Genomic DNA, 25,484 nt, shown 5'->3' with positions numbered 1-25,484 from the left:
ACACAGCAGTGTCTATGTGTTAGCAGTGACCCAACCAATCAAACTGTAAAAAGAGGTTAAATCTAGGAAGAGGAAGTGGGAAGATAAAGAGAGGGCATTTACCTGGCATTTTATACACTTCTATATTGTCAAAGATTTTTTCCATTAAATATTACTTTTGAAATTTTATAAGATTAGTAAATGTAACTTTAAAAACAAAATAAAATTAAAAATAACTTTTTAAATGAAAATTTTCATTAGGAATTTGCAAGAAATTCTAAATAATGAAGCTGATGACATTGGAGAAGAGCTTTACATATATTTTTCTGTGAGTACCAATGCAAACCAGATTATAGTTTAGCTTGAATATGTTTTTTAGAAGAATTTTTACTATATTACCTTAAATAGGAGAATCCTTTGTTTTTGTTTTTATTTTCTGCCCTGCCCCTCTGGGCAGAAGGGTATTTTACTTCTGTACTGTAAGACTTTCCTCCCACCTGTTCCTCCTTTGATACCTTAGGTTTATATCCTCTCAAATAAGTGAAAATACAGCAATTATGCAATCGATGAGAACAATGTAAATAATTAAATGCTTAAGACAGTATACAACATATACTAGGGTAGGTTTTTTAAATTTTTATATGTATTTAAAAGGCTACTACACAAATAATTATTTAGCTCCCAGTTATTTAACATTTTATAGGGAAGAATGTACTGGTATAATGGTATTGTGGTTGTATTTGGGAGAAAGAATTTATTCTGCCTTTAGAAGTCCTTCTACTTGGACTAAGAATCAAATTGACATGAGACAGATTAACAGGAGAATATCAAATTTAATCTTGTACATACAGGGAAGCCATACAAACATGGAAATTCCAAAGGCAGGTAAAATGAGGTATATATGTCATTCTGACCTAAGGAAAAGGGTGCAGGTCCTCTATCTAAATTATTTTTAGACAGTTGAGGGGGAGGTAAAGAGCTTTTCCTGAGTCTGCTGGGGGGTTTTAAATTTTTGGTTTTGTGTCTGTGTGTGTGTGCTTCTGTAGGTTTTTTATTGCTTTTAACTCAGAAATAACCTTCATGCCAATGTGGCCCATCATGGGCAACTTGCCCATGGCCCCTGCAGTTGATTATTCAGACTTTTTTCATGTTTGGTACCTGAGTACATTTTGCTTACAGATACACTGGGACAAAAATGATGTTGATTTAATTCCAAATGGGATCTCTGTACCTGTGGACCAAACCAACAAGTAAGTTTTGAGACACAGAATACATATAAAATGTTTGTATCACTATAATTTAAAAAATAAAAAAAAATTATTATTTATTTTTGAGAGAGGGAAAGAGACAGAGTGTGAGTGGGGAGGGGCAGAGAGAAAGGGAAAGAGAGAATTGGAAGCAGGTTCCAGGCTCTGAGGTGTCAGCACAGAGCCTGACGACATAGGGCCTGAACTCACAGACCGCAAGATCATGACCTGAGCTGGAGTCGGACGCTTAACTGAGTGAACCACCCAGGTGGGCCAATTTAAAATTTTTAAAAATATTTATTTTTGAGGGGCGCCTGGGTGGCTCAGTCGGTTGAGCGTCTGATTCTGGCTCAGGTTGTGATCTCGCGGTCTGAGTTCCAGCTCCACATCGGGCTCTGTGCCGACAGCTCAGAGCCTGGAGCCTGTTTCGGATTCTGTGTCTCCCTCTCTCTCTGACCCTCCCCCGTTCATGCTCTGTCTCTCTCTGCCTCAAAATAAAATAAATAAATAAACATTAAAAAAAAAATTTTTTTAATAAAAAAATATATTTATTTTTGAGGGGGGGCTGGGGGGAGTGCAGAAAAAGGGAGATGCAGAATCCAAAGCAGGCTCCAGGCTCTGAGCTGTCAGCACAGAGCCTGACATGGGGCTGAACTCACAGGCCATGAGATTATGACTGGTGTCGAAGTCAGACGCCCAACAGAGCCACCCAGGCACTCCTCACTATAATATATAAATGTATTTTAGCTTTTCAGATGATCATTTTAGCTCCTCATCTCTGAGAAAAATTGGTGGACTCTGCTGGGTGTGAAGTCTACTTAAAAAAAAAAAGTTACAGGGTAAGAGAAGGGGGAAAAGGAGTCAGGATTAAATATTTCCTTTGCAGCCCTTTCACTAGTTATCAACTTAACAATTATTTTTGAGTCCTTACTCTGTACCAGATTCTATTCTAGGTACCAGAGATACAGCCGTGAAAAAGACAAAACCTGGAACTTAAGTTTCAGTGGGACAGAGACAATATACAAATAAATTATTATGTAATATAATGTCAGATAAGGATGAGCACTGTGATGAAAGTTAGTTAAGAGATTTACAGTAGTTTTATGCTGGAGCCAGCTGGCATCTGCTTGTGAGAGCGGACCGTTCAATTTTCAAAAATGTTGAGAGGGGCGCCTGGGTGGCGCAGTCGGTTAAGCGTCCGACTTCAGCCAGGTCACGATCTCGCGGTCCGTGAGTTCGAGCCCCGCGTCAGGCTCTGGGCTGATGGCTCAGAGCCTGGAGCCTGTTTCTGATTCTGTGTCTCCCTCTCTCTCTGCCCCTCCCCCGTTCATGCTCTGTCTCTCTCTGTCCCAAAAATAAATAAACGTTGAAAAAAAAATGTTTAGAGTTTATTATTAAAATATCAGTAGCATGAAATCAGCCATGGTGGGAATATTACACCAGAACTGGCAAATGCTGCAAATGAGGATTCCCTTTCATTTTCTTCTCTTTAGGGAGCTGGTTGTTAACTACTTACCAGCACTGTTCTCAGGGGAGAGCAGATGGGGATTGGTTTAGACAGGACAGTCCACTTAGGACAGTTCACAACACTGCTCAAAGGGTGGGAGACTATCATGTTTCCGGTGGATATCTGGTGGAAATACCTCCAAGTAGCAACCCTGCCATCAGGAAATTCATCATGTTGTGAGAAAGCCAGACTTCGCAGAAATAATTTACACACAGTAACGTGTTGTGACAGAGGAGGGAGAAGGGAACAGAGGACCAACCCTGAGAAAGTCATGTTTATATGTAACTCTGATGGATGGAGAAGTTACATGGAGAAGTTAGCATGTAAAGAGGGAGCACTGCATGCTGTGGCCTAACTACAAGAGAGACAGGGAGACCACAGAACTGAAGGTCAGTTTGGCCAAAGCTTCTAATGCAAATGGGAAGAGGCCAGCGGTGTCAGCCAAGAGTGAGATCAGGGAAGTTTGGAATTTGCCCTAAGGGCAATGGAAAGAAAGCCTTTGAAAGATTTTAAGCAGGAGAATTACATATTCATTTTTTTTAATGTTTTTATTTTTTGAGAGAGACAGAGAGAGAGAGAGAGAGAGAGAGAGACAGAGACAGAGAGAGAGAGACAGAGCATGAGCAGGGGAGGGGCAGAGAGAGGGTGACAGAATCCGAAGCAAGCTCCAGGCTCTGAGCTGTCAGCACAGAGCCCAATGCTAGGCTGGAACCAATGGATGACCTGAGCTGAAGTCTCAGGTGTCCCTGAGAATACCAGGCATCCCAGAGCCACCCAGGCATCCCAGAGAATTACATATTCAGATTAGAGTTTTTAAAGGATCTTGGAAGAAAATGAAAGCAAAACAAAGTCTTAGTCCTTTTGCTACATTCTCTGAGGTTCCTTCCTCCAGCTGACCAGATGTTTTACTTCTGTCTACAGGGTTGTATGCTATGCAGAAACAATTTATTTTTTCTTTCTCAGTAGAAATGGTAAAAAGGGCAAAGTAGAGAATATTTAGTCAATGGTAAAGTATGTTATCAGCTTTTTCTTTTCTGCTTCCCTCAAGGAAAGAATATGTTTCCGTATGTGTTGATTACATTTTCAACACCTCTGTAAAGGCAGTTTATGAGGAATTTCAGAGAGGATTTTATAAAGTCTGTGACAAGGAGATGCTTAAAATTTTCCAGCCCGAAGAACTAATGACAGCAGTGGTTGGAAATACTGATTATGACTGGAAACAATTTGAAAAGGTTGGTGATAACAAAAAGTGCCCCCAGTTCTTCCAAACAACTTGTGTATATTCCTTCTAAAAACCATTTTTCTCCCTCTTTTTTCTCAAGAATTCACAATATGGTCAAGGATACCACAAATCACACCCTACTATACTGATGTTTTGGAAAGCTTTCCACAAATTAACTTTGGAGGAAAAGAGAAAATTCCTCTGTAAGTATTACTAATAGGTGGATTTATACTTAAATATCTTTTTAAAAGATAAATACTTTATTTGCCATGAAGTCATTATGCATAGTGTGGGTCACACATGTTAATGGCAAAGCCAGGCTTCCTAAACCAATGTTTTTACTTATGTAAGCCTAGTTTCCCATTAAAAAAAAAAAATAATAATAATACAGATATCACTAGTTGGTTCCTAATCAAACCTTTAATCTCACATTCCTATCTTTATTTATCTAAGGCCTATGGAATTAGGACAATGTATATTCCTCTAATACCATTTTAGAAATAATACCAGTAGCAATGACCGCTGATGATAATACTAACACCATTTATTGTGTGCTTATTCTATCCCAGGCATTGTACTGACCACTTCGTATCTGTTACTTCCCTTTTATCCTAATAGCAATGTTTTGAGGTAGGTACTTATTTTTCCGCATTTCAAAACTGAGGAAAAAGAGGCTTGATGCATTTAGTAGCTGACCTATATTCAGACAGTTGGTGAGTGTGAGAACCCAACAGGTTGGTCCAAAGCCAAGGCTCTGAACCACTAAGCTCTGTGGCCTTGTGGTGTAAGAACGTCTCTTGGTGGGAACCCTAAGGTTTCCCTAGCACAGACTTAATGACTTATTCTCTCACCTCCCCATCCCTTTGTTCAGTTATTCCTGAGATGTACTTCTTCTTGCTATTTTTGTTGCTACTGAGGCCACTGGAGGACAATTCCAACTTCTCCACAAACTACTTATTCACAGGCCCAAATTACCTGTCTGATTTTCTCTTTTAATGGTAAACTTCTGCTTCTGCCCACTGGTTCCACTGTCTGTGCATTCAGTGAGTTCACTAACATCTTCCCACCTTTGACTTTTTCTTGGGCTTTCCCCTCTGCCTTGAAAGTTTATGTAACATCTTTCCTTGAGAACTAACTAGCCAGATGTGACCCCTGACTGAAGTCTCCCTGCTACCCCAGCCTGGTGCCTCCCTCAGTCTCAGGGCCTTCATTAGACTCTTCATCTCAAATGTCCTAGTTGAGCTAAATTACACTTCCCTGTATCTTGCTATTCTCTTTCCTTTTATGTGATTTTCCCCAACTAGACCATGAACTCATTGAGGACAAAGACCAAAAGTCATGATTTTTCTATGCTCCACATGGCCCTATGTAGTTCTTGCTGCACAAGGGTACTCAGTATTGTTTACTGAATGAAATGATTGATTTCTTCCTTTTTATTTTATGTTTTGTTCTTTCTGTGAAACATCTTAACTGCACCAAAACCCATAAAATACCTAGGACTAAAGGTAACCAAAGAGGTGAAAAATCTATACACTGAAAACTATAGAAAGCTCATGAAAGAAATTGAAGAAGACATGCACACACAAAAATGGAAAAATATTCCATGCTCATGGATAGGAAGAACAAATAATGTTAAAATGTCGGTATTACCCAAAGCAATCTACATATTCAATGCAATTTCTATCAAAATAACACCAGCATTCTTTACAAAGCCAGAAAAAAAATCCTAAAATTTGTACGGAACCAGAAAAGACCCCAATAGCCAAAGCAATCCTGAAAAGAAAACCAGAGCTGGAGGCATCACAATTCCAGACTTCAAGATGTATTACAAAGCTGTAATCATCAAGACAGTATGGAACTGGCACAAAAAACAGACACTCAGATCAATGGAACAGGAGAAGCCAGAAATGGACCCACAAACATATGGCCAACTAATCTTTGACAAAGCAGAACAGAATATTCAATGGAAAGAAGACAGTCTTTTCAGCAAATGGTGTTTGGAAAACTGGACAACAACATACAGAAAAATGAACCTGGACCACTTTTTTTTTAATGTTTATATTGAGAGACACAGACAGACAGAGCATGAGCATGGGAGGGGCAGAGAGAGGAACAGACACAGAATCTGAAGCAGGCTTCACACTCTGAGCTCTTAGCACAGAGCCTGAAGTGGGGCTCGAACTCACAAACTGCGAGACCATGACTTGAGCCGAAGTCGGACACTTAACCAGGCGTCCCAGAACCTGGACCACTTTCTTATGCCATCCACAAAAATAAACTCAAAATGGATGAAAGACCTAAACGTAAGATGGGAGGCCATCAAAATCCTAGAGGAGAAAGTAGGCAAAAACCTCTTTGACCTCAGCCGCAGCAACTTCTTACTCAACACATCTCTAGAGACAAGGGAAACAAAAGCAAAAATGAACTGTTGGGACCTCATCAAAATAAAAAGCTTCTGCACAGCAAAGGAAACAATCAGCAAAACTAAAAGGCAACTGATGGAATGGGAGAAGATATTTGCAAATGACATATCAAGTAAAGGGTTAGTATCCAAAATGTGTAAAGAACTTATCAAACTCAACACCCATAAAACAAATAATCCAGGGGGCGCCTGGGTGGCTCAGTGGGTTGAGCGTCCGACTTCGGCTCAGGTCACGATCTCATGGTCCGTGAGTTCGAGCCCCGCGTCGGGCTCTGGGCTGATGGCCCAGAGCCTGGAGCCTGCTTCCGATTCTGTGTCTCCCTCTCTCTCTGCCCCTCCCCTATTCATGCTCTGTCTCTCTCTGTCTCAAAAATAAAATAAAAACGTTAAAAAAAAATTAAAAAAAACAACAACAAATAATCCAGTGAAGAAATGGGCAAAAGATGTGAATAAACACTTTTCCAAAGAAGACATCCAGATGGCTTACAGAAGCATGAAAAAATGCTCAACATCACTCATCATCAGGGAAATACAAATCAAAACCACAATTAGATACCATCTCACACCTGTAAGAATGGCTAATATTAACAACGCAGGCAACAACAGATGGTGGCAAGGATACGGAGAAAGAGGATCACTTTTGCACTGCTGGTGGGAATGCAAACTGGTGCAGCCACTCTGGAAAAGAGTACAGAGGTTCCTCAAAAAATGAAGAACAGAACTACCCTAGGACCCAGCAACTGCATTACTAGGTATTTATCCAAAGGATACAGGTGTGCTATTTTGAAATGGCACATGCACCCCAATGTTTATAGCAGTGCTATTGATAATAGCCAAAGTATGGTAAAAGCCCAGATGTCATCAACAAATGAATGGATAAAGATGTTGTGTGTGTGTACACACACACACACACACACACACACACACACACTGGAGTATTACTCAGCAATCAAAAAGAATGAAATCTTGCCATTTGCAACAATGTGAATGGAACTACAGTGTATTATGCTAAATGAAATTAGTCCATCAGAGGAAGACAAATATCATATGACTTCAATCATTTGTGGAATTTAAGATACAAAACATGAACACAAGGGAAGGGAAGCAAAAATAATGTAAAACCAGGGAGGAGGACAAAACATAAGAGACACTGAAATATAGAGAACAAACTGAGGGTTGCTGGAGGGGTTGTGGGTGGGAGGACGGGCCAAATGGATGAGGGGCATTAAGGAGGTTACTTGTTGGGATGAGCACTGGGTGTTATATGTAGGGGATGAATCACTGGATTCTACTCCTGAAATCATTATGGCACTATATGCTAACTAACTTGGATACAAAACAAAACAAAAAACAACACATCTTAACCAAAGTTTATTCCTTTCTAGTTTTTCTTAAAGGAAATGACAGGCTGCATGCAAGAGGCAAACAGGAAATGGGAATCCTCTTTCGCTGTCCCAAAACTTTCAGTGAAAGAGATAACCCAAGAGCATTGACATGTCATAATATTCTGGACCTCCCTAAATATTCTACCATGGAAAGAGTGGAGGAAGCCCTTCAAGTAGCCATCAACAGCAACAAAGGATTTGCCTCCCTCCAAATCACAGACTGACTCCTGATAGTTTTGGTGATGCCTTGTATTTTCAGGCCCTCTCATCTTCAACTCGTTTGTTCTTCCTTAGGTCTAAGTGACACAAAGGGTTGAATAGATTTTAGAATTAGTTGACAAATGTTGGGGTAAACAATAATATGATGAATCGAGAATAATTTTTTAAGAATAATTTTTTAATAAATTAACATTTCTTGATCCCTAAATTTGTTATTTGAATGTTTGCTTTTTACTGAATTATTCCTGAACAATAATTTTCATGTAAAAATAAACTGAATATTTTTTAAAATTATTTTTTAACGTTTTTATTTATTTTTGAGACAGAGAGAGACAGAGCATGAACGGGGGAGGGTCAGAGAGAGAGGGAGACACAGAATCGGAAACAGGCTCCAGGCTCTGAGCTGTCAGCACAGACCCCGACACGGGGCTCGAACTCACAGACCGCGAGATCATGACCTGAGCCGAAGTCGGACGCTCAACCGACTGAGCCACCCAGGCGCCCCAAAAATAAACTGAATATTAAAAGCCAACAGATATTTTTAAAAATGTTGCTCATTAGGGGCACCTGGGTGGCTCAGTTGGTTAAGAGTTCAAATCTTGATTTCAGCTCAGGTCATGATCTCATTGCTTGTGAGTTCAAGCCCCATGTCCTGCTTTGCGCTGACAGTGCAGAGCCTGCTTGGGATTCTCCCTCTCCTTGTCTCTCTGCTTCTCTCTCTCTTTCTCTAATTAAATAAATAAACTTTGGAAAAAAACAATAAAATAAAATGTTGTTCACCTAATAAACACTGTCTGCAAATATTAAAGATATTATGCTGGTTTGAAAAAATAAAGTAATTCAACAGGTTTTTGAGGCATGCAAATATATATTTTATATTCTAAAATGTCTTGAATTTAGCCAGCTGCTGAGTAATTTTATTGAAAAATCTCTATGTTAAAGGATTCATTAAGTCATTGAATACTTATCCTCAATCCTGTTCCAAGAGTCAGTCTAAATGCATATATCATTATTTTGGTTAAACACTGAGCCCAACCAGGAGCTCCCATCCGATGGTAGTTGGAGAAAATGAAGACATGAAATATGTCTTAGCAATATGGCTATAGAATGAATTAAAGGAGAAGTTAAGTATGGCTATAAATGGCCAATGAATTTTTTTAGATCAGTTCTGTCTTGTATTAAATTATAAACTGTACACTGTTCTATAAGTTCCTGTTGTATGGCAACCATACAGAGAAGCCTTGTATCAGTGGCACTTTGGAAAAGGAAAGACCATGGGGTGAAGTCAAAATTGGGGTGCTGATGTGGAAAGAGAGCAGAATCACCTGAAGATAGAACAGAGAGAATTCACTAAGGATACTAGAATGTGAGGTGGTCTGTAGGAACATAAGCCCCAGTCAATTCTCAGATTTCTTTTGGATATGTCTGGTTTATATAATAAATGGAATGAAGGCTCAGATGTATTCTAGTTGAATTTTAAGGGAAAAGGTAACCTCTAAATCTCAGGGAACCCTAGGCACTCGACTGTTCAGTTGTATTTTTCAGGCCATTCAGTTCCAACGTAAATCTTCTAATGCAAACAGATGAACTATACTAAACATTTATGGAAGAGAGCATTGCAATTCTTTACATATTCGTTCAGAAAACAGAGGAAGAGGGGTGCCCTGCCTTGCTGGCTCAGTGGGAAGAGAATCCAACTCTTGATCTTGGGGTTGTGAGTTAGAGCCCTATATTGGGTGCAGAGATTACTTAAAAATAAAATCTTAATAAAAAAGGGGGGGGCACCTGGTTGGCTCAGTCAGCTAAGCATCCAACTCTTGATTTCAGCTCAGGCCATGATCTCATAGTTTGGGAGTTCCAGCCCCACATCAGGCTTGTAGCTGACATTGCAGAGCCTGCTTGGGATCCTCTCTGTCTCCCTCTCTCTGACCCTCCCTCACATTCATAAGTTCTCTCTCAAAATAAATTAAAAAAAAAAAAAAGGAAGGAATAAAGAAAGAAAGAAAAAAAGAAAGAAAGAAAGAAAAAGGAAGAAGAAAACAGAGGAAGAGGGAACACTTTCCAATTGAGTACAATATCAGCATTACCCTAATATCAAAACCAGACAAAGACATTATAGGGGGAAAAAAAAAAACCCTGCAAGTATTTCTCATGAACAGAGATACAAAAAAATTTTTCCAGGATTCTGGATATCAGACATATCCAACAAAATATAAGAAGGATAATATCTGTAATCAAGTGGGGTTTAGTCCAGAAATGCACCTAAAAATCTATTACATTTCACAGTAAGACCAAAAAAATCATGTAATTACCTCAATAGACACAGAAAAAAAAACTGACCAAATGCAATAGCCACTCACACATGACATTTTTAGCAAACTAGGACCAGAAGGGAACTTCCTCAATCTGATAGAACCTACAAAGAGCTAAACTTACACTTAATGGTAAAAGACTAAATGCTTTCCTTCTAAAACTAGTGACAGGCTGGCTCAATCGCTTAAGCGGCTTAATCGCTTAAGCGTCAGACTCAGACTCTTCATCTCAGCTCAGGTCACAATCTCAAGGTTTGTGAGATCAAGCCCCAAGTTGGGCTCTGCGCTGACAGTGCAAAGCCTGCTTGGGATTCTCTTCCTTTCCCTGTCTCTCTGCCCTCTTGTGTGAGCGTGTGCACACACTCAAAATAAATAAACTTTAAAAATAAAAAATAAAAATAAAACTAGTAACAAGGCAAGGATGCCTCTCATCACTTCTATTCAACATTGTACTAGAAGCACTAGTCTATACAAGAGGGCAAAGTGAAAAAAAAGGCATAATGATCTGAAAGGAAGGAATAAAACTATCTTATTTATAGACTACATGATCATCTGCAGAAGATCCTAAGGGATCTAAAAAAACAAACCACTCACCAATAGTATTAAGTAAATATAGGAAAGTCTCAGGATTCCAAGTCAAATATAAAAATTAACTACTTATATATACTCACAACAACCATAAATTAAATTTTAAAAAGTATCATTTGCAATATCATCAAAAAATAAAAAATATTTAAGGATAAATATAACAATATATGTTCAACCATACAGTGAAAACTAGACAATATTGCTTAAAGACATTAAAGAAGCTTTAAATTATTGGGGAGAGATATCAATTATGTCAATTCTTCCCAAACTGATTTAATTTAGTGCAATTTCAAAATCCCTGCAGTTTGTTTTGTAGATAATGATAAATATATATGGAAATACATATGGAAATGTGGAAGACCTAAAATAGCCAAAACAAACAAAAATAAAATTTAGCCAAAAGAACACCGAAGAAAGGCCAATGCTGGAGCATTTCAATGAACTGATTTTGAAACTTAATTATAATCTACAGTAATCAAAGCAGTGTGGTCTCAGAGTAAAAATAGATATATAGATCAAGGGAACACAGTAAAAAGTCCAGAAATAAATCCAATTACACAAGGCCAACAGAGGTTTGCCAAAGACACTAAGGCAATTCAACCGGCAAAGGCTAGCTAGAACAACTGGAAATATGTAAAGACAGAAATTAACCTCTATCCTTACCTCGCACCATAAAGAATACTTCATTTGAAATGTAACAAAGACCTAAAACTACAAAATTTCTAGAAGATAACATGTAAAAAAAATCTTCGAAATTTTGGGTTAAGCAGTTTTTCTAAGACCCTCCCCCAAAAGGCATTAACTATGTAAAAGAAAAAAAATGGGTAAATTGCATTGAAATTAAAATTTTTTGCTCTTCAAAAGACACTAAATAAAATTAAAAGGCAAGCCACAGACTGGTAGAAAACATTTCAAAGCAAATCTAATAAAGGACTTGATATATAACATAAAGTACTGCAATATATATAAAGAACTTTGAGATAATGACCATTCAAATTAATAAACAGCAAAAGATGTGAAGAGATACTTCACCAAAGAGACAGAAATTAGCACTAATAAGCATATGAAAAGATGCTTCAACATCATTAAGCATTAGGGAAATGTTAATTAAGACCATAGTAAAGATACACCTATAGACTGCAACGGCTATAGTTTAAAAGACTGACAATACGGCTATAGTTTAAAAGACTGACAATACCAAAAGTCGTCAAGGATATGTATAGAGGGACCGGCACTCCCATAAATTGCTGGAGGATATGCAAAACGGTAAGCACTTTGGAAAGGTTTCCGAGTGTCTTTCGCCACAGTCATGTATTTATCATACGACATGGCAATTCCATTTTTAGGTATTTACTCACAAGAAAACATTTATCCACTCAAAGACTTGCTCATTGTCATAGTACCTCTATTCATTGTAGCCCCAAACTGGAAAAGAACTGAAGTGCCTGTTAATCGGCTAATGGACAACTAATTGTTGTATACCCATATATCGGAATACCATCCAACGATCACTACTGACTGACCAACTACTGATGAAACACAACAGGATTAATCTCAAAAGCATTATTTATGCTAAGTGGAGAAAAAGGCAGACACAAAGACTGCACAATAGTTTGACTCCATTCGTAAGGAATTCTCGAAAAGGCAAACCGTACTGACAGAAAGCACATCACTGGTTGCCAGGCACCGCGACGTGGGCGGAGGGAGTGACCGCGCAGTTCTTTCAGTTTCATCGCGATCGTGTGGCGGAGCCTGAGACAGAATGCTTAACAAGCTGACTTTCCTTACCATAGTTTCTGGAAATTATGCAAGTCTGCCCGTGTTCAGTGCTCCTCCTAGTGGAACTGCAGTGTTTCTTCCAAAGCCACTTAGTACAGGAGTTCAGGTGGCCAAAGCTCGCCCGGGGACACCTCCTCAGCCTTGCCCACCCATCTCGTGACCTGCCAGCGCCCTGTTTACTGTGGCTGCCTTCCAACCCATTTCTGACGCTTTCGAGTTTCCCTTTCCTTTTCCAATTCTCTTCCGCCCCCTTACAAGAGCGTCGGTTTCGTTTCCTACTGAACTGCCGGCTCCGCCCCCCAAACAGCACGTGGCTAGTCCGGCATCTGAGCTGGGGCGGAGCAGAGGAGGGTACAGTTCCTCGACGCCGCGGCGAGGTCCGCTAGCTGTGGCTGCGCACCGCGACGCAGGGAACCGATTTCTTGGGAGCTCCATTTCCAACGAGGTCTGGAGAGCCGAGGCGCGGCTGTGGAGCCCGGGAAAGGGGCGATGGAGCGGAGGCCACGAAGGGGGGCGCGGGGCGGCGCGCGCTCGGCTCCCGGGCCGGCCCCGGCGCTTCGAGCCACAGCGCCCGGGCGCTCCGCGGAACCGCAGGGCACGCAGCTCTGGCTCTTCCCCAGAGCCGCCGGCCTCCGCGGGGCGCTGCACCAGAGGACCGAGGCGACGCGCCAGATGTGCTGTACGCGCGGGCGCCTGGTGGTGTTGGAGCGCGGCGGGGCCGGCGTCGAGGTCCACCAGCTGCCGGCGGGGAGCGACGGCACCAGGAAGCCGAGTGAGTGGGGCGGGAAATGCCCGCTCGGCCGTCCTACCTCTGGCTGGGGGTGTGTGGGTGGGCGGCCGGGGGACCCCGGTGTAGCGCCTGCGGGGCGGGGGCGGCACGGACGCTTCTCTCCGGAGCGCCCCGATTGTAGGTGTGCCGTCCTCTAAACGGGAAGGAGAGTTTAGAAACCTCTACGCCGCAGCGGTCCGCGGTGGCCGCAGAAATGCGCCGGGCACGGTGGCTTTTGCGTTTGGTGCGTTCGATTCCCTGTGCTCTCCCTTCTCCACGTCCCTAGTTGGCGCTGAGTTTGCGGGAGGGCGGGGGGCGGGGGAGGAGGGTATCGAGAACTGGGTCGCGCCCTCCACACGTTGGCCGCGCGGACCGAGCGCGCTTGCCGGCAGCATCTTCTTAGCTAGTCCGCTTTTAGCACTGGTTTCTGTTCAGTTTGGTTGTCACTTCTTTTTTAGAGCGCACTGGCTCTGATTTTGTGTGCCTTTAGAGAATACAGTTCTCTTGTTCCCAACGATAATATCTTATATATGCAAGCAATTTAAAGAGTGCTTTCAGTTGCATTTATCCGAGGTGGTAATCTCTATAGATTAGGTGTCAGGAACTGTGGTTTAGATTTTTTAGGTGGAGGAAAGCAAATGGCCACATAGAAACTTTTGCCCATCTGAATAGCGAAGAAAATGGTATTTTACCAGTCGTTTTGCTTTTACCTTGAGTGAAGTCAAGCATCTTTTTTTTCTATTGGCCATTTGCATTCTTTTTGAATTGCCTTTTCATACCTTTGACTAGCTTTTAAAAATTTGAGTTCTTAATTTTTTTCTTATTTATTTGAAAGAGTTATTTGAATATTAAGAATAGCCCTTTGTTCGTTTTATACGTTGCGATGTTTTCCCCAACTTTTGTTGGTGTTGTTTTACGGTCTCCTTCTACAGTCTTCTTTTAAGAAGGGTTATGGATTTTGTGTTACAACGCTATCCACAGTCTCAAGTTTTTTTGTTTTTGTTTTTTCTTAATGTACTCATCCTTATAGGAATTTTAAGCTTTTATTTTTAAAGTTAAAATTTTTGATGCACTTGAAAATTATTTTGATTTAAGGTAGTAGGGGAATCTAGATTTATTTGTTTCTCCAAATAGCTAGTCTGATGTCCCAGTACCTTTTTTGAGTAACCTTTTTTTCAACTGATTTGAAGTGCTGATCTCTAAAAAACGTTAGTCTGTTTAACCATTTCTTCTTTATTACCAAACTGTTTTGCTGCTCATATCGTTTGTAATATGAAGTGGTTTGTGCGTTGAGATTCTTACATGAGTAAATTCTATTTGATTAGAACCGAAAAGTAAAACAAGTTCCCACATCTAATTTTTGTAAACAAATGAAATAAGAGTAAATGGTAACTGTGGATAATTTTAAATCTCTTAACTTTTAGAAAGAGTTAAATATTCAATAATGCCAATAAAAATTCTTTTAACAGTATCCTTCCTTAAAAATAATACCCCAAGAACTTGGCTTTTATATTGAGCAGTTAGGAGGGTTTTATTATTGTTATTTCTTTGTATTTGGAAAGAGTATATCTCAAAATACACCATGTATTTTCTCCTAAACAGTTATGTCTTCCAGATACTGTTATATTTTCTTATAGACTTTTTCATTTCTGTCACTTTAAATTTAATTTTTCTGTCTCAATTTATTAAACAGGAATCTAAAAGCAAATATTTAATTGGTTATATTAAGTCTATATTCAATTTAAAACAAAGTATGAATCCGTGCTTTCCCAAATTGAAAAAATCCATCATCAAAACAGTAGTCTTTGCTAATTTGTCTGCTTTTCTTTCTTGAATTTTTCTTTAAAGAGAAGTTCATGTTAAGTCTAAGGTTGTCCAGTTGAAATGTTTTTCCAGGTGTTTTAAGTGTGTTATAATGAAATCAGTAATAATAGTGAGTTAATAACCAGACTGATGATAGTTCCTGGTTGCATTTGCTCTGCAGAGTGCATTAAGTTAGGAAAAAAAATGAAGATACATTCCGTGGACCAAGGAGCAGAGCACATGCTGATTCTATCCTCAGATGGAAAACCATTTGAGTACAACTATAGCATAGAACATGCAAGGTAGGGAACTTTTTTCTTTTATTAAGAAATATTAAGAATATTTTTCTTTTATTAAAAGGCAATCATAATTTTTGTAGGAAAATGTTACTTTATATGAACCTTGTCCCCTGCTTTTCATAGTGGCTCTTAGTAAGCAATTCTGAAATGACCAGTGAATTCCATCAGTAAATTACTATACCAGGTTGTGTCCCATAGGCAAAATGTCTTGCTTTGGCATTTGAAAGACATGATTGTTAGTCTGCCTCGCCCCAAATTGGACTTTCACATTCATTAGATTATTTAACCCTCATAACAATCCTATAAATTAGATTACCAGAAATAAAAGTTTTCAACCTAGGAGAAAAATGGCATTATCAAGGAATGATTTGTGAGAGTTTTTCCTAGTAGATTGTGTGAATTAGAACTTATTTTTATCTTGTATTATTCCTGTATCATACAATTAACTGTTTGCAAAAGAGGCTTAAAATCACTTGAATGTAATAATACAATTCATGTTATTTTACTTTTTAAACCACCACTTAAAACATATAGTATTTTTTATAATTTTTGATGTACTGAATGTGAAGCAGTAAATTTAAATATTTCCTTGACTTTCATCCCAATTAAATACAATTAGTAATTTTAACATTGATATTGTGACTTTTATTACAGTGATTGACACAAAATATATTTTCTTTCATCAGGTTTCAATGCATTTTACAAGAAAAAAGTATAATTCAGATCACATGTGGGGATTATCATTCTCTTGCACTCTCAAAAGGTACTTTTCTAGAATATTGGTTTTTAGAGGAAATAAATGCATATATATGTAGAACTAGTAGAATGTGTATGCGTCACCTTGCAACAGACAGAAATATGGTTTTGAATTTGATATAATTCAGGGCACTTACTCTTTTTTTTTTTTTTTTTTTTTAAGTAAACTTCAGGCCCAACTTGGGGCTTGAACTCACAACCCTGTGATAGAGTCCATAAAGAGTCACATGCTCTACTGACTGAGCTAGCCACATTCCCCAAGGCACTTGTTCTTAAAGGAAATACAAAATAAGAGAATTTTTGGACATATAAAATCTTCAGGTTTCCATAATTATTATTCCTACATTTTTTTCTGTCAAATGACAAAACAAAAACAGTTTAGTAAAGAATGTGATACCCTTTGTTCAAGGACAAGCGATCGATGGATTGGGAGTATAGTGCATCACAAGCAGTGGAGCACTGTTTTGGAGGGATTTTGTGCAAGAGTGAGTTTTATAGAGTGTTAGAAGCAGTACACTACTGCTTGTGTAGAAATATGGCATGATTGGTTGGGGAAGGTTGCATATTTAACCCTCCTTAGAAAGATCAGGGAACAAGGAAATAAGCATATAGCCCAGAGCTGGTTTGGTATTTGGGGATTGGCTGACTGGATATGTGGCGGTTCTGGTCAAGGAGAGCATCTAAAGGAACATATAAGTTCAGTTTGCTGACATGGCACCTTGGGCAGGAATGGCTCCATCTTGACCCTAGAGATTTTTCCAACAATTTTGTGTTTTTATTTTTTAAGTATGAAACAGTGAAAATATTCTGAATAATCAAAATCATCATGGACTCAGGACCAGGCATGGGCCACCGTTTTCAAGAACGTTCTTCCCTCCTTCTAGTGCTCTTTTAGCTCCTGTGGCAGGAGCTTAGAATCCCTTGGATCTGCTCTTGTGGCCAGTTTGAAAACCTCTGATGTGGTTTCACATTACCATTTGAATTCAGGGATTCTCCCCAGCCCTTATTATTTTTTGTTTCTTATCAGAAATAAGGAATGGAAGGCAGTAATAGTGGGAAATGGAAGCAATGAATATAGATTATTTCCTAAAGAAACTTGACCATGGAGGAATAATTATGACAGGAAGGTAATAGATGGGAATTCAGGGCCAAGGAAAAAAAATTTAATAATTTTTTAAATATTTTTTATTTGCTTTGGAGAGAGAGAGCGAGCACAAGGAGTAAGGGGGAGAGAGGGAGGGAGAATCCAAAGCAGGCTGCCAGACTCTGAGCTGTCAGCACAGAGCCTGACGCAGGGCCTAACTCGTGAACCTGGAGATCATGACCTGAGCCAAAGTCAGACGCTTAACCTACTGAGCCACCCAGGCACCCCTTAAATAATTTTTAAAAAATTTTTTAATGTTTATTTATTATTGGGAGACAGAGAGACAGAGCGTGAGCAGGGGAGAGAGAGGGAGACACAGAATCTGAAGCGGGTTCCAGGCTCTGAGCTGTCAGCACAGAGCCCGATGCCGGGCTTGAACTCACAAACCGTGAGATCATGACCTGAGCCGAAGTTGGACGTTTAACCGACTGAGCCACCCAGGTGCCCCAACTTTAAATAATTTATAAAATGTTTATTTACTTTGAGAGAGAAAGAATTATGGGGGGGGGGGAATCCCAAGTAGGCTCCATGCTGTCAGCGCAGAGCTGGATGCAAGGTTCAATCCTACAAACTGAGTGAGATGATGATTTAAGCCAAAATCAAGAGTCAGATGCTTAACTGACTGAGCCACCCAGGCGCCCTGGATTTTTAATATATAGGACTGAGTAAATAAACTGATGGGAAACCTGAATTCAAGGGAAGTAAATCCAGAATTTGACCTGTATTGAAGTTTGAGAATATGAACTGTGCATTGGAAAAAATTGGCCTGGTTGTTTGACTTCATCCATTCAAGAACACGTATTTCATTTTGAATATCTACTGTGTTCAAGTTAAAAAAGATGAAACAGCCAACACTGTGTCTTCAGGAACCCCAGAGTCTATTGATACGGGGCAAAAGCGATTTTCAGGGCTTATTACTGGTTAATCATAATCTAGGAAGACTGAAAGTTGGAGAAGCAAGAAAGGGAACTGATCAAGTCATCATTATATTTCTGGTGACTGATAGGCAGATGATAGTTACATTAAAAAAAAATTATTTTTAACGTTTATTTGCTTTCGAGAAACAGAGCAGGGGAGGGGCAGAGAGAGAGACAGGGAGACACAGAATCTGAAGCAGGTTCCAGGCTCTGAGCTGTCAGCACAGAACCCGAGCAGAGCTCGAACTCGAACTCACCGACCTCGAGATCATGGCCTGAGCTGAAGTCGAATGCTTAACTGCCTAAGCCACCCAGGAGCCCCTTTGATGGTTACATTTGAAGGAGAAGCTCTGTCTCCCACCAGAGTCTATCTGTACAGTATCTTAGCTCAGTAAGCATTAATTAATTAATGCTCAGGTAGCGTTAATTTTTTGATATGTTTTTTTCAGACTCTGATGTTGTCAACTCCATTAGATAACCTCTAAGAACATTTCTTGAAAAATGTGCTCTGGATATTCAGTTAATGGAAGAAGAAGCAGACTCTTTCAAGATACTGTGCTGTAATTTCAGATGTGTAAATTATTTAGGATTTTCAGGCACATGAACAGAGTGGGTGGGCCAGAGAGAAAACATTAATTTTAGGTTTTATTTTCCCAGATGTAGAATGTTTCTGGTTTTCATGTGCCTATATTATGAGTTTTTGAAAATAAGTATTTCTTGAATTTGATTGTAATATATTCAGGTGTCTTCATTCTACCTGTCTCTGTCCATTTGGGCTGCTATAACAAAAATACCAAAAATTGGCTGGCTTAAATGAAGAAATTTACTTCCCCCAGCCTGGAGCCTGGAAGTCCAATTTAAGGTGCCAGCAGATTCAGTGTCTGTTGAGGGGCAAGAGAAGTCTCTGGAATTCCTCTCTCTCTTTTTTTAATGATTTTATTTTCAAGTAATTGCTATACCCAGTGTGGGACTCAAATTCACAACCCTGAAGATCAAGGGTTGTATGCTCCACTGACTGAGCCAGCTATTCGCCCCTGGAATCTCTCTTCTAACAGGGCATTAATCCCACTCTTGAAGGCTCCATCCTCATGATCTCACCTAATCTTAACCACCTCGCAAAGGTCCACCTCCCAATACCGTCACATTGAGAGTTGTTAGGATTTCAACATGTGAAATTTGGGGGCAGGGGCACAACCATCAAAGAAGCCCACAGTCTAGTGATGTCAGGCAAAAGGTGTGTTCAGAGTTTATTATTGGTAAATCACAATCTAGGAAGATGAGGTTTGGGGAAACAAGGACATAACCACTACCCTTTGACGTGGGAGGTAAGGAAGTAGAACTGTTACTGCTAAAGAGAAGATTCTTGTAGTTTTTCTGTCTCAGACATGTGGGATCTAGGAAGTTGAATGTAAGAAACTAGTAGTATGGATAACATATATAATACCCTTAGTTAATGTCTCCTTTACTTTAAACTTAATAAGGCAACATTTTGTTTATGTCAAGGTGGTGAGCTTTTTGCGTGGGGACAGAACTTACATGGCCAACTTGGAATTGGAAGTCAGTTTGCCTCAATCGCCATACCACAGATTGTGGAGAACCTGTCGGGAATTCCCTTGGTTCAGATTTCTGCGGGAAAAGCCCACAGCATGGCCTTATCCATGTCTGGAAACATCTACTCCTGGGGAAGAAATGATTTTGGACAACTAGGCCTGGGCCACACTGACGGTATTGGAACATTTTCAAATTCATATTATCAGTAAATATATTTGTTAAGTAAGAGATGAAGTTAACACAGTCCTCCCTGTCAAAAATGGTTCAGATCTTCACTTTCATTGGTGCTGTTCTTCCCAGTTAGGTTTGGCTTCAGGGCAGAGTCAGTCTAAGAGATATGCATAGTGTGGAAGTTGTTGCTGCAGTTGAGGCATGTGTCAGGGTTGTGTGGGCTGAGGGAAAGAGCGTTGGACTGTGTTCAGAATATCCAGGCTCTACTTCTCACTTCGCAGTTAATGAATAGCAGGACCTTGCTAAGTCCCTTAACTTTTTTGTAGGTGTTATTTTCTTTCTCTGTAAAGTGACGCATTTGGGTGAAATGACCTCTGATGTGCCTATGCACCTAAATGTCTGTTAATATAATTATATCCATGTTAGGACAAAAGGATACTAAAGATTTACCTAAACTCACATATTCTAATCTTATTCCGTAAGGTATTATATCTGTATACACAGATACGGAAAAAACATAATTCTCATCCTTGAACTACTTCCACAAAGCAGATGTCAAACTGATGATCCAAAATACTCTTGTTGGGGTTTTCAGGTGTGTCAAACTGCTGTGTTACTAGCCTTGGTAATACACATCATATCCCCTGGGTTACTGACCACACACTGCATCTTTCCCCAACATGGTCCAATATTAATTACTCAGGAGAAACCATAAGTCAATGTTAGAAAACTATTCAAAGGATGGAAAGGCATAAAGAGCAGTTAAACTGTTTTTACTCAATCTCAAAGTGCCATGATAAGGAAATCGTGAAAGAAAGAAGAGGTGGTGTGAGGCAAGGACACTAGTAGAGAATTTAAAAGGAAGAAAGAACCTTTATGTTCATTGAAAGGGTACTTTTAGATTTGAATTGGAAATCCCAGGTATGCTACAATTAAAGTTAATCAAGTTAGGTTCAAAGGAGAAGAGTGGGCTCTGGGAAGTGGCTTGACACTTTCACAGGTGAGTTCTCCCATGTGTGGCCCTTTGATCACTGCCTCACCCCCATTTTTAGGCCTAAATAATATACCAACATAGAGGCCTTTCTTCTTAGAAGGTGCTGGGAATTGTTACTGCCAGCTGAGAGATAGTCCAGGTATTACTAGCAAAATGGAACTCCAGTGTCCAAGTCAGCATTTTCTTTTGATCACTTCAACTGTTCTTTTCCCTGCATAGGTAAAGATTTTCCTTCCCTTATTGAAGCACTGGACAATCAGAAAGTTGAATTTCTTGCTTGTGGTGGCTCTCACACTGCCCTGCTCACAAAGGTGTGTGTATCCTTATTTCTTCCACGGAAGAGACTTGCAGTGGGGGAAGCACTAGAACACCTAGGTGGGGGTACTTAGTGTTTCCCTGGGAAGAGGGGTCACTTTCCACATACAGGATTGTCCTCCTGATAATTTGGGAGCTTTGCTTTAACAGTCCTTCTATGAATTATTCACGGATGCAAAAGCATCTGTGAATATTACTTCTGTGTTGTATTTCTCTAGAATCTGATAAGAAGTTTCCTTTCCTTAGGATGGGCTGGTATTTACTTTTGGTGCTGGAAAACATGGGCAACTTGGTCATAATTCAACACAAAATGAGTTAAGACCCCGTTTGGTGACTGAGCTTGCTGGGAATAGAGTAACCCAGTTAGCATGTGGAAGGTAAGTTGTAAAATGTCTGCGAAATTTGATAAAATCAATATGATAAATTTAGGTAGGTAGTTTGATAAAATTTCCATCAGTTTTTTTGATTGAAATAAAAGTATTAAACATTTTCAGGGGCACCTGGGTGGCTCAGTCGGTTAAGTATCTGACTTCAGCTCAGATCATGATCTCATGGTTCGTGGGTCCAAGCCCCGTGTCAGGCTCTGTGCTGACAGCTCAGAGCCTAGAGGCTGCTTCAGATTCTGTGTCTCCCTCCCTCTCTGCCCTCCCCAACTTGTTTCTCTCTCCGTCTCTTAAAAATGAATAAATGTTAAAATAAAAAATTAAAAAAACATTTTCAAATGGGTAAAGATGCTTAATTTACATTATTAGATAAAAATAATCTTTATTTTAGTATGTGTATTTATTTTCATTGATTTTTGTAAGATTATTTATTTATTTTGAGAGAGACTGCATACAGCAGAGGGGCAGAGAGAGAGAGAATCCCAAGCAGGTTCCATGCCGCCAGCGCAGAGTCTGACTTGGGGCTCGAACCCACGAACCATGAGATCATGACCTTAGCCAAAATCAAGAGTTGGATGCATAACGGACTGAGCCACATAGGTGCCCCAATTTTTTTTTTTTAATGAGAACATGTATTCACTTTTTGTTGCCCCTTTAGTGCAATATCATTGTAACTGTTCAAATGTACTTTCACCTAAAAAAAAAAAATCATTTTATTTGGGGGAAAAATAAATGTGAATCACAAAGGATTGTTCATTGTTCTTTTAACTCCTCGGGGACCAACAATATCCTGAGTTACTATAATTCTTTGAGAGTGGTCATTGAAGATAGGACAAAGTCAGTTGGTTTGAGTAGAATATTCTAACAAGTTTGATTTTTCACAGCTTTTTTTTTTTTCTTTTTGAACAAAAGTAGAAAAACTTGCTCAGGCTCTTTTGTTTACTTATTTCTTGATTTGGGGTTGTGGTAAAGTTAAATATTTTCATCCAGATGCACTTACTCTTCTTTGGGGCAATTTTTTCTCATTAAACATAAGCAATTCAGGTTGTATCTGAATGTTGGGTTCATTTGTTTATTTACCAAAACCTTTTCTGTAAAAAACTGGTGTATGTATTTTCAATCTATATACCTAATTCTTTTATGATCCTGGAGTAAAATTACATAAATGGATATTAAAGTAGACCAGATTATTGGGATGATATGATTCTCTGCATTCAATCTGTCTGCGTTAACCAAGGGAACATTATCACCACTCTGGATTTTTCATAACACACATTTAAGTAGCATGTGTTTCAAGAGGAGTTGTCACGTTAGAGATACCTTAATAAAAACCAGAGCAGTTCTACTAACACAGAATTCACTGGAAACACTCTCAGAACTGAATGTTGTTAAACTCATTTATATTTATTATAAGAAGCAGATACAAATTAGAACCAAAGGAAGTGATGTATAGGACAGAGTCTAGGGGGAGTTCAAACGAGCTTCCTCTGTCCACTTCCCTTGGAGCCATAGACGGAATGATATTACCTCCTCCCAGCCCGATACATGACAAGGTGTAGAGTTTTGCTGACCAGGGAAGTTCACCCAAGTCCAGAGTTGTTATTGGGGTTTCATTGCTTAGTCATGGTTGATTGAATCATTACTTACAGGGTTGAACTCAACTTCCAGCCTCTCCTTCCAAGCAGGTTAGGCTTCCATGCAGTCAGAGGGGTCCTCTAAGAGCCACCTGCTGGGTAAACTCTTAGGTGTGATCTCAGGATCCTGCCATGAATAACAAAGATACTTCTATTACCTGGGAAATTCTTGTGGCTTAGAGATTTCCTCCCAGGAAAGGACAAAGGCCAAATTCTTTTTTTTTTTTTTTTTTTTTCCCAACATTTATTTATTTTTGGGACAGAGAGAGACAGAGCATGAACGGGGGAGGGGCAGAGAGAGAAGGAGACACAGAATCGGAAACAGGCTCCAGGCTCTGAGCCATCAGCCCAGAGCCCGACGCGGGGCTCGAACTCACGGACCGCGAGATCGTGACCTGGCTGAAGTCGGCCGCCCAACCGACTGCGCCACCCAGGCGCCCCAAGGCCAAATTCTTTACTTACACATTCTAGAGTGGAAAGGACCATGGAGCAGATTAGTATCATTGTGGTAAAGATCTTTGGGAAATAGGGAGCTCAGAAAGGATCACCTAATTCCATCTTCTAGGATGGGGAGAGGAGGGAGTCAAGAGATGGCTTCTCTGAAGCCAAGGCATGAAAAAGGAGTAGAAAGCAAGGGGTGCTTCTTGTTCCTGACAAAGGGAACATCATTTACCAAAGCACAGCAATCATGGCCTTGGAATCGTTCGGGATTCCAAAATCATTTTAGCCACACATCGATGCTATCTTAGTTTCCAGATGGCTAATTTCATCTGATGAGAGTTGATTAACTAGTTTCACTCACTGGGTAGCCTAATTTCAGCAGTTTACTGTGTTGCTGTGTAATCTCTTCATTGTAGGTGACTGATAATTGACCATATGTATTTTTTATTTAATAGGCAGCACACACTTGCCTATGTTTCTGATTTGGGGAAGGTCTTTTCTTTTGGTTCTGGAAAAGAAGGACAACTGGGAAACGGTGGAACACATAATCAGCTGATACCACTTCCCATGAAATTGCCATCAAATGAAGAACTCACATTTGGTAAATTTTGTTAGGAGCACAGAATTTGACACTTTATAAATACCTTTGTCGAGAAATTGATTTTTTTCTAAGTATGTAATGTAGCAAGGAAAGAAATGTATAGCTATGAAGGGAGCTTCTCTAAACATTGGTTTCATGTTTTTACTTGTAAACAGGTTAAAATATTCAGTATAATTAAGTCAAAATAACTATTAGTCTTCAGATTAAGTCTTATCCCTTCAGATTAAGATTAATGTGAATGTAAAATGATAGAACATGAAATAGGTTATATGGATTCAGAGATCTCTGCGGCCTCCGATTCTCATTTGCAGCAGACCTATTAATTTCACAGTGATTGGTTTTCTTACCTGGTAACACTGACTCTCATTCCCGTCAAGCCCTGAGAATGATGAGCAGCTGATTTATGCCAGGCACTCTGACTGCTTACCCCTTACTTGTGTTATGTCACCCATCCAACAGTTCTGGGAGATTTGTGCTCTCAGTCTCATTTTACTGGAGGTACAGAGACTTGGAGGGCAAAGGGTTAGCCAGTTCTCAAGGCCTGTCAGTGGTTTGGCCAGATTTGAATGGTGGCTTAAGCCACAGAGCTCTGAAACCTTCTACCATAGAGGTGCCTCAAGAATGCTTATTTGCTTCTGAAACCTTAGTGGTGACCTAAAGTACCAGTATTCTCATAAGTTCTTTGGGAAAATGAACAGTAGGGTTATTTCCTTAAGCAGTTCATGTATTTGATTTTTACAACCATTTAGACTTTTGAAGTACTTATTTACATTCTTTAATGGTTCTTGGTTATATCTGGAGTTGTAGAATATGGTTTTTAGTAATGAGAGCTAAATTAACCAAATAGTGGTTTGGAGAGCTCAGTTAACCAAATAGTGGTTTGACTGTATTTTATACCTAAGCATTTTCATTAAATATGGATGTCAAAGCTGATGGTCACCTGTCAACCTTGCAGGTCACCTTTGTTTGCCAGCTAGACTTTACTCTGAAGAAAATGTATATTACTGCTTCATGGATGGGAAATGTGTTGAGTCTTTGTCTATCAA

General features: G+C 39.6%; 2 protein-coding genes across 7 annotated transcripts in view; both read left to right on the top strand.

The window, feature by feature from the left end:
- The window catches only part of HERC6 (HECT and RLD domain containing E3 ubiquitin protein ligase family member 6), a 63,858-nt gene extending 55,586 nt beyond the window's left edge, over window positions 1–8,272 (top strand). For all 4 annotated transcript variants that reach the window (XM_047855519.1, XM_047855518.1, XM_047855516.1 and 1 more), the window contains 5 exons: window positions 241–307; window positions 1,159–1,229; window positions 3,782–3,965; window positions 4,056–4,158; window positions 7,763–8,272. In XM_047855519.1, the coding sequence (XP_047711475.1) occupies window positions 241–307; window positions 1,159–1,229; window positions 3,782–3,965; window positions 4,056–4,158; window positions 7,763–7,986 (649 nt within the window). In that variant the 3' untranslated portion in view covers window positions 7,987–8,272. The remainder of the gene's footprint in view (window positions 1–240; window positions 308–1,158; window positions 1,230–3,781; window positions 3,966–4,055; window positions 4,159–7,762) is intronic.
- A 4,740-nt stretch (window positions 8,273–13,012) lies between these two features.
- HERC5 (HECT and RLD domain containing E3 ubiquitin protein ligase 5) overlaps window positions 13,013–25,484 on the top strand; it is a 46,746-nt gene continuing 34,274 nt past the window's right edge. For 2 of the 3 annotated variants that reach the window (XM_047855512.1, XM_047855515.1), the window contains exons 1-7: window positions 13,013–13,432; window positions 15,414–15,534; window positions 16,218–16,294; window positions 19,852–20,073; window positions 21,284–21,375; window positions 21,626–21,756; window positions 24,293–24,438. In XM_047855512.1, the coding sequence (XP_047711468.1) occupies window positions 13,150–13,432; window positions 15,414–15,534; window positions 16,218–16,294; window positions 19,852–20,073; window positions 21,284–21,375; window positions 21,626–21,756; window positions 24,293–24,438 (1,072 nt within the window). In that variant the 5' untranslated portion in view covers window positions 13,013–13,149. Of the gene's footprint in view, window positions 13,433–14,584; window positions 14,638–15,413; window positions 15,535–16,217; window positions 16,295–19,851; window positions 20,074–21,283; window positions 21,376–21,625; window positions 21,757–24,292; window positions 24,439–25,484 lie in introns of those variants that run through there. The other variant, XM_047855513.1, reaches the window with a different exon arrangement.

The sequence above is a fragment of the Prionailurus viverrinus genome, chromosome B1 (assembly GCF_022837055.1).
Source record: "Prionailurus viverrinus isolate Anna chromosome B1, UM_Priviv_1.0, whole genome shotgun sequence".
Lineage (NCBI taxonomy): Eukaryota > Metazoa > Chordata > Mammalia > Carnivora > Felidae > Prionailurus > Prionailurus viverrinus.
The sequence above is the reverse complement of the archived record's forward strand: the minus strand, read 5'-3'. Positions and strand labels throughout refer to the sequence as shown.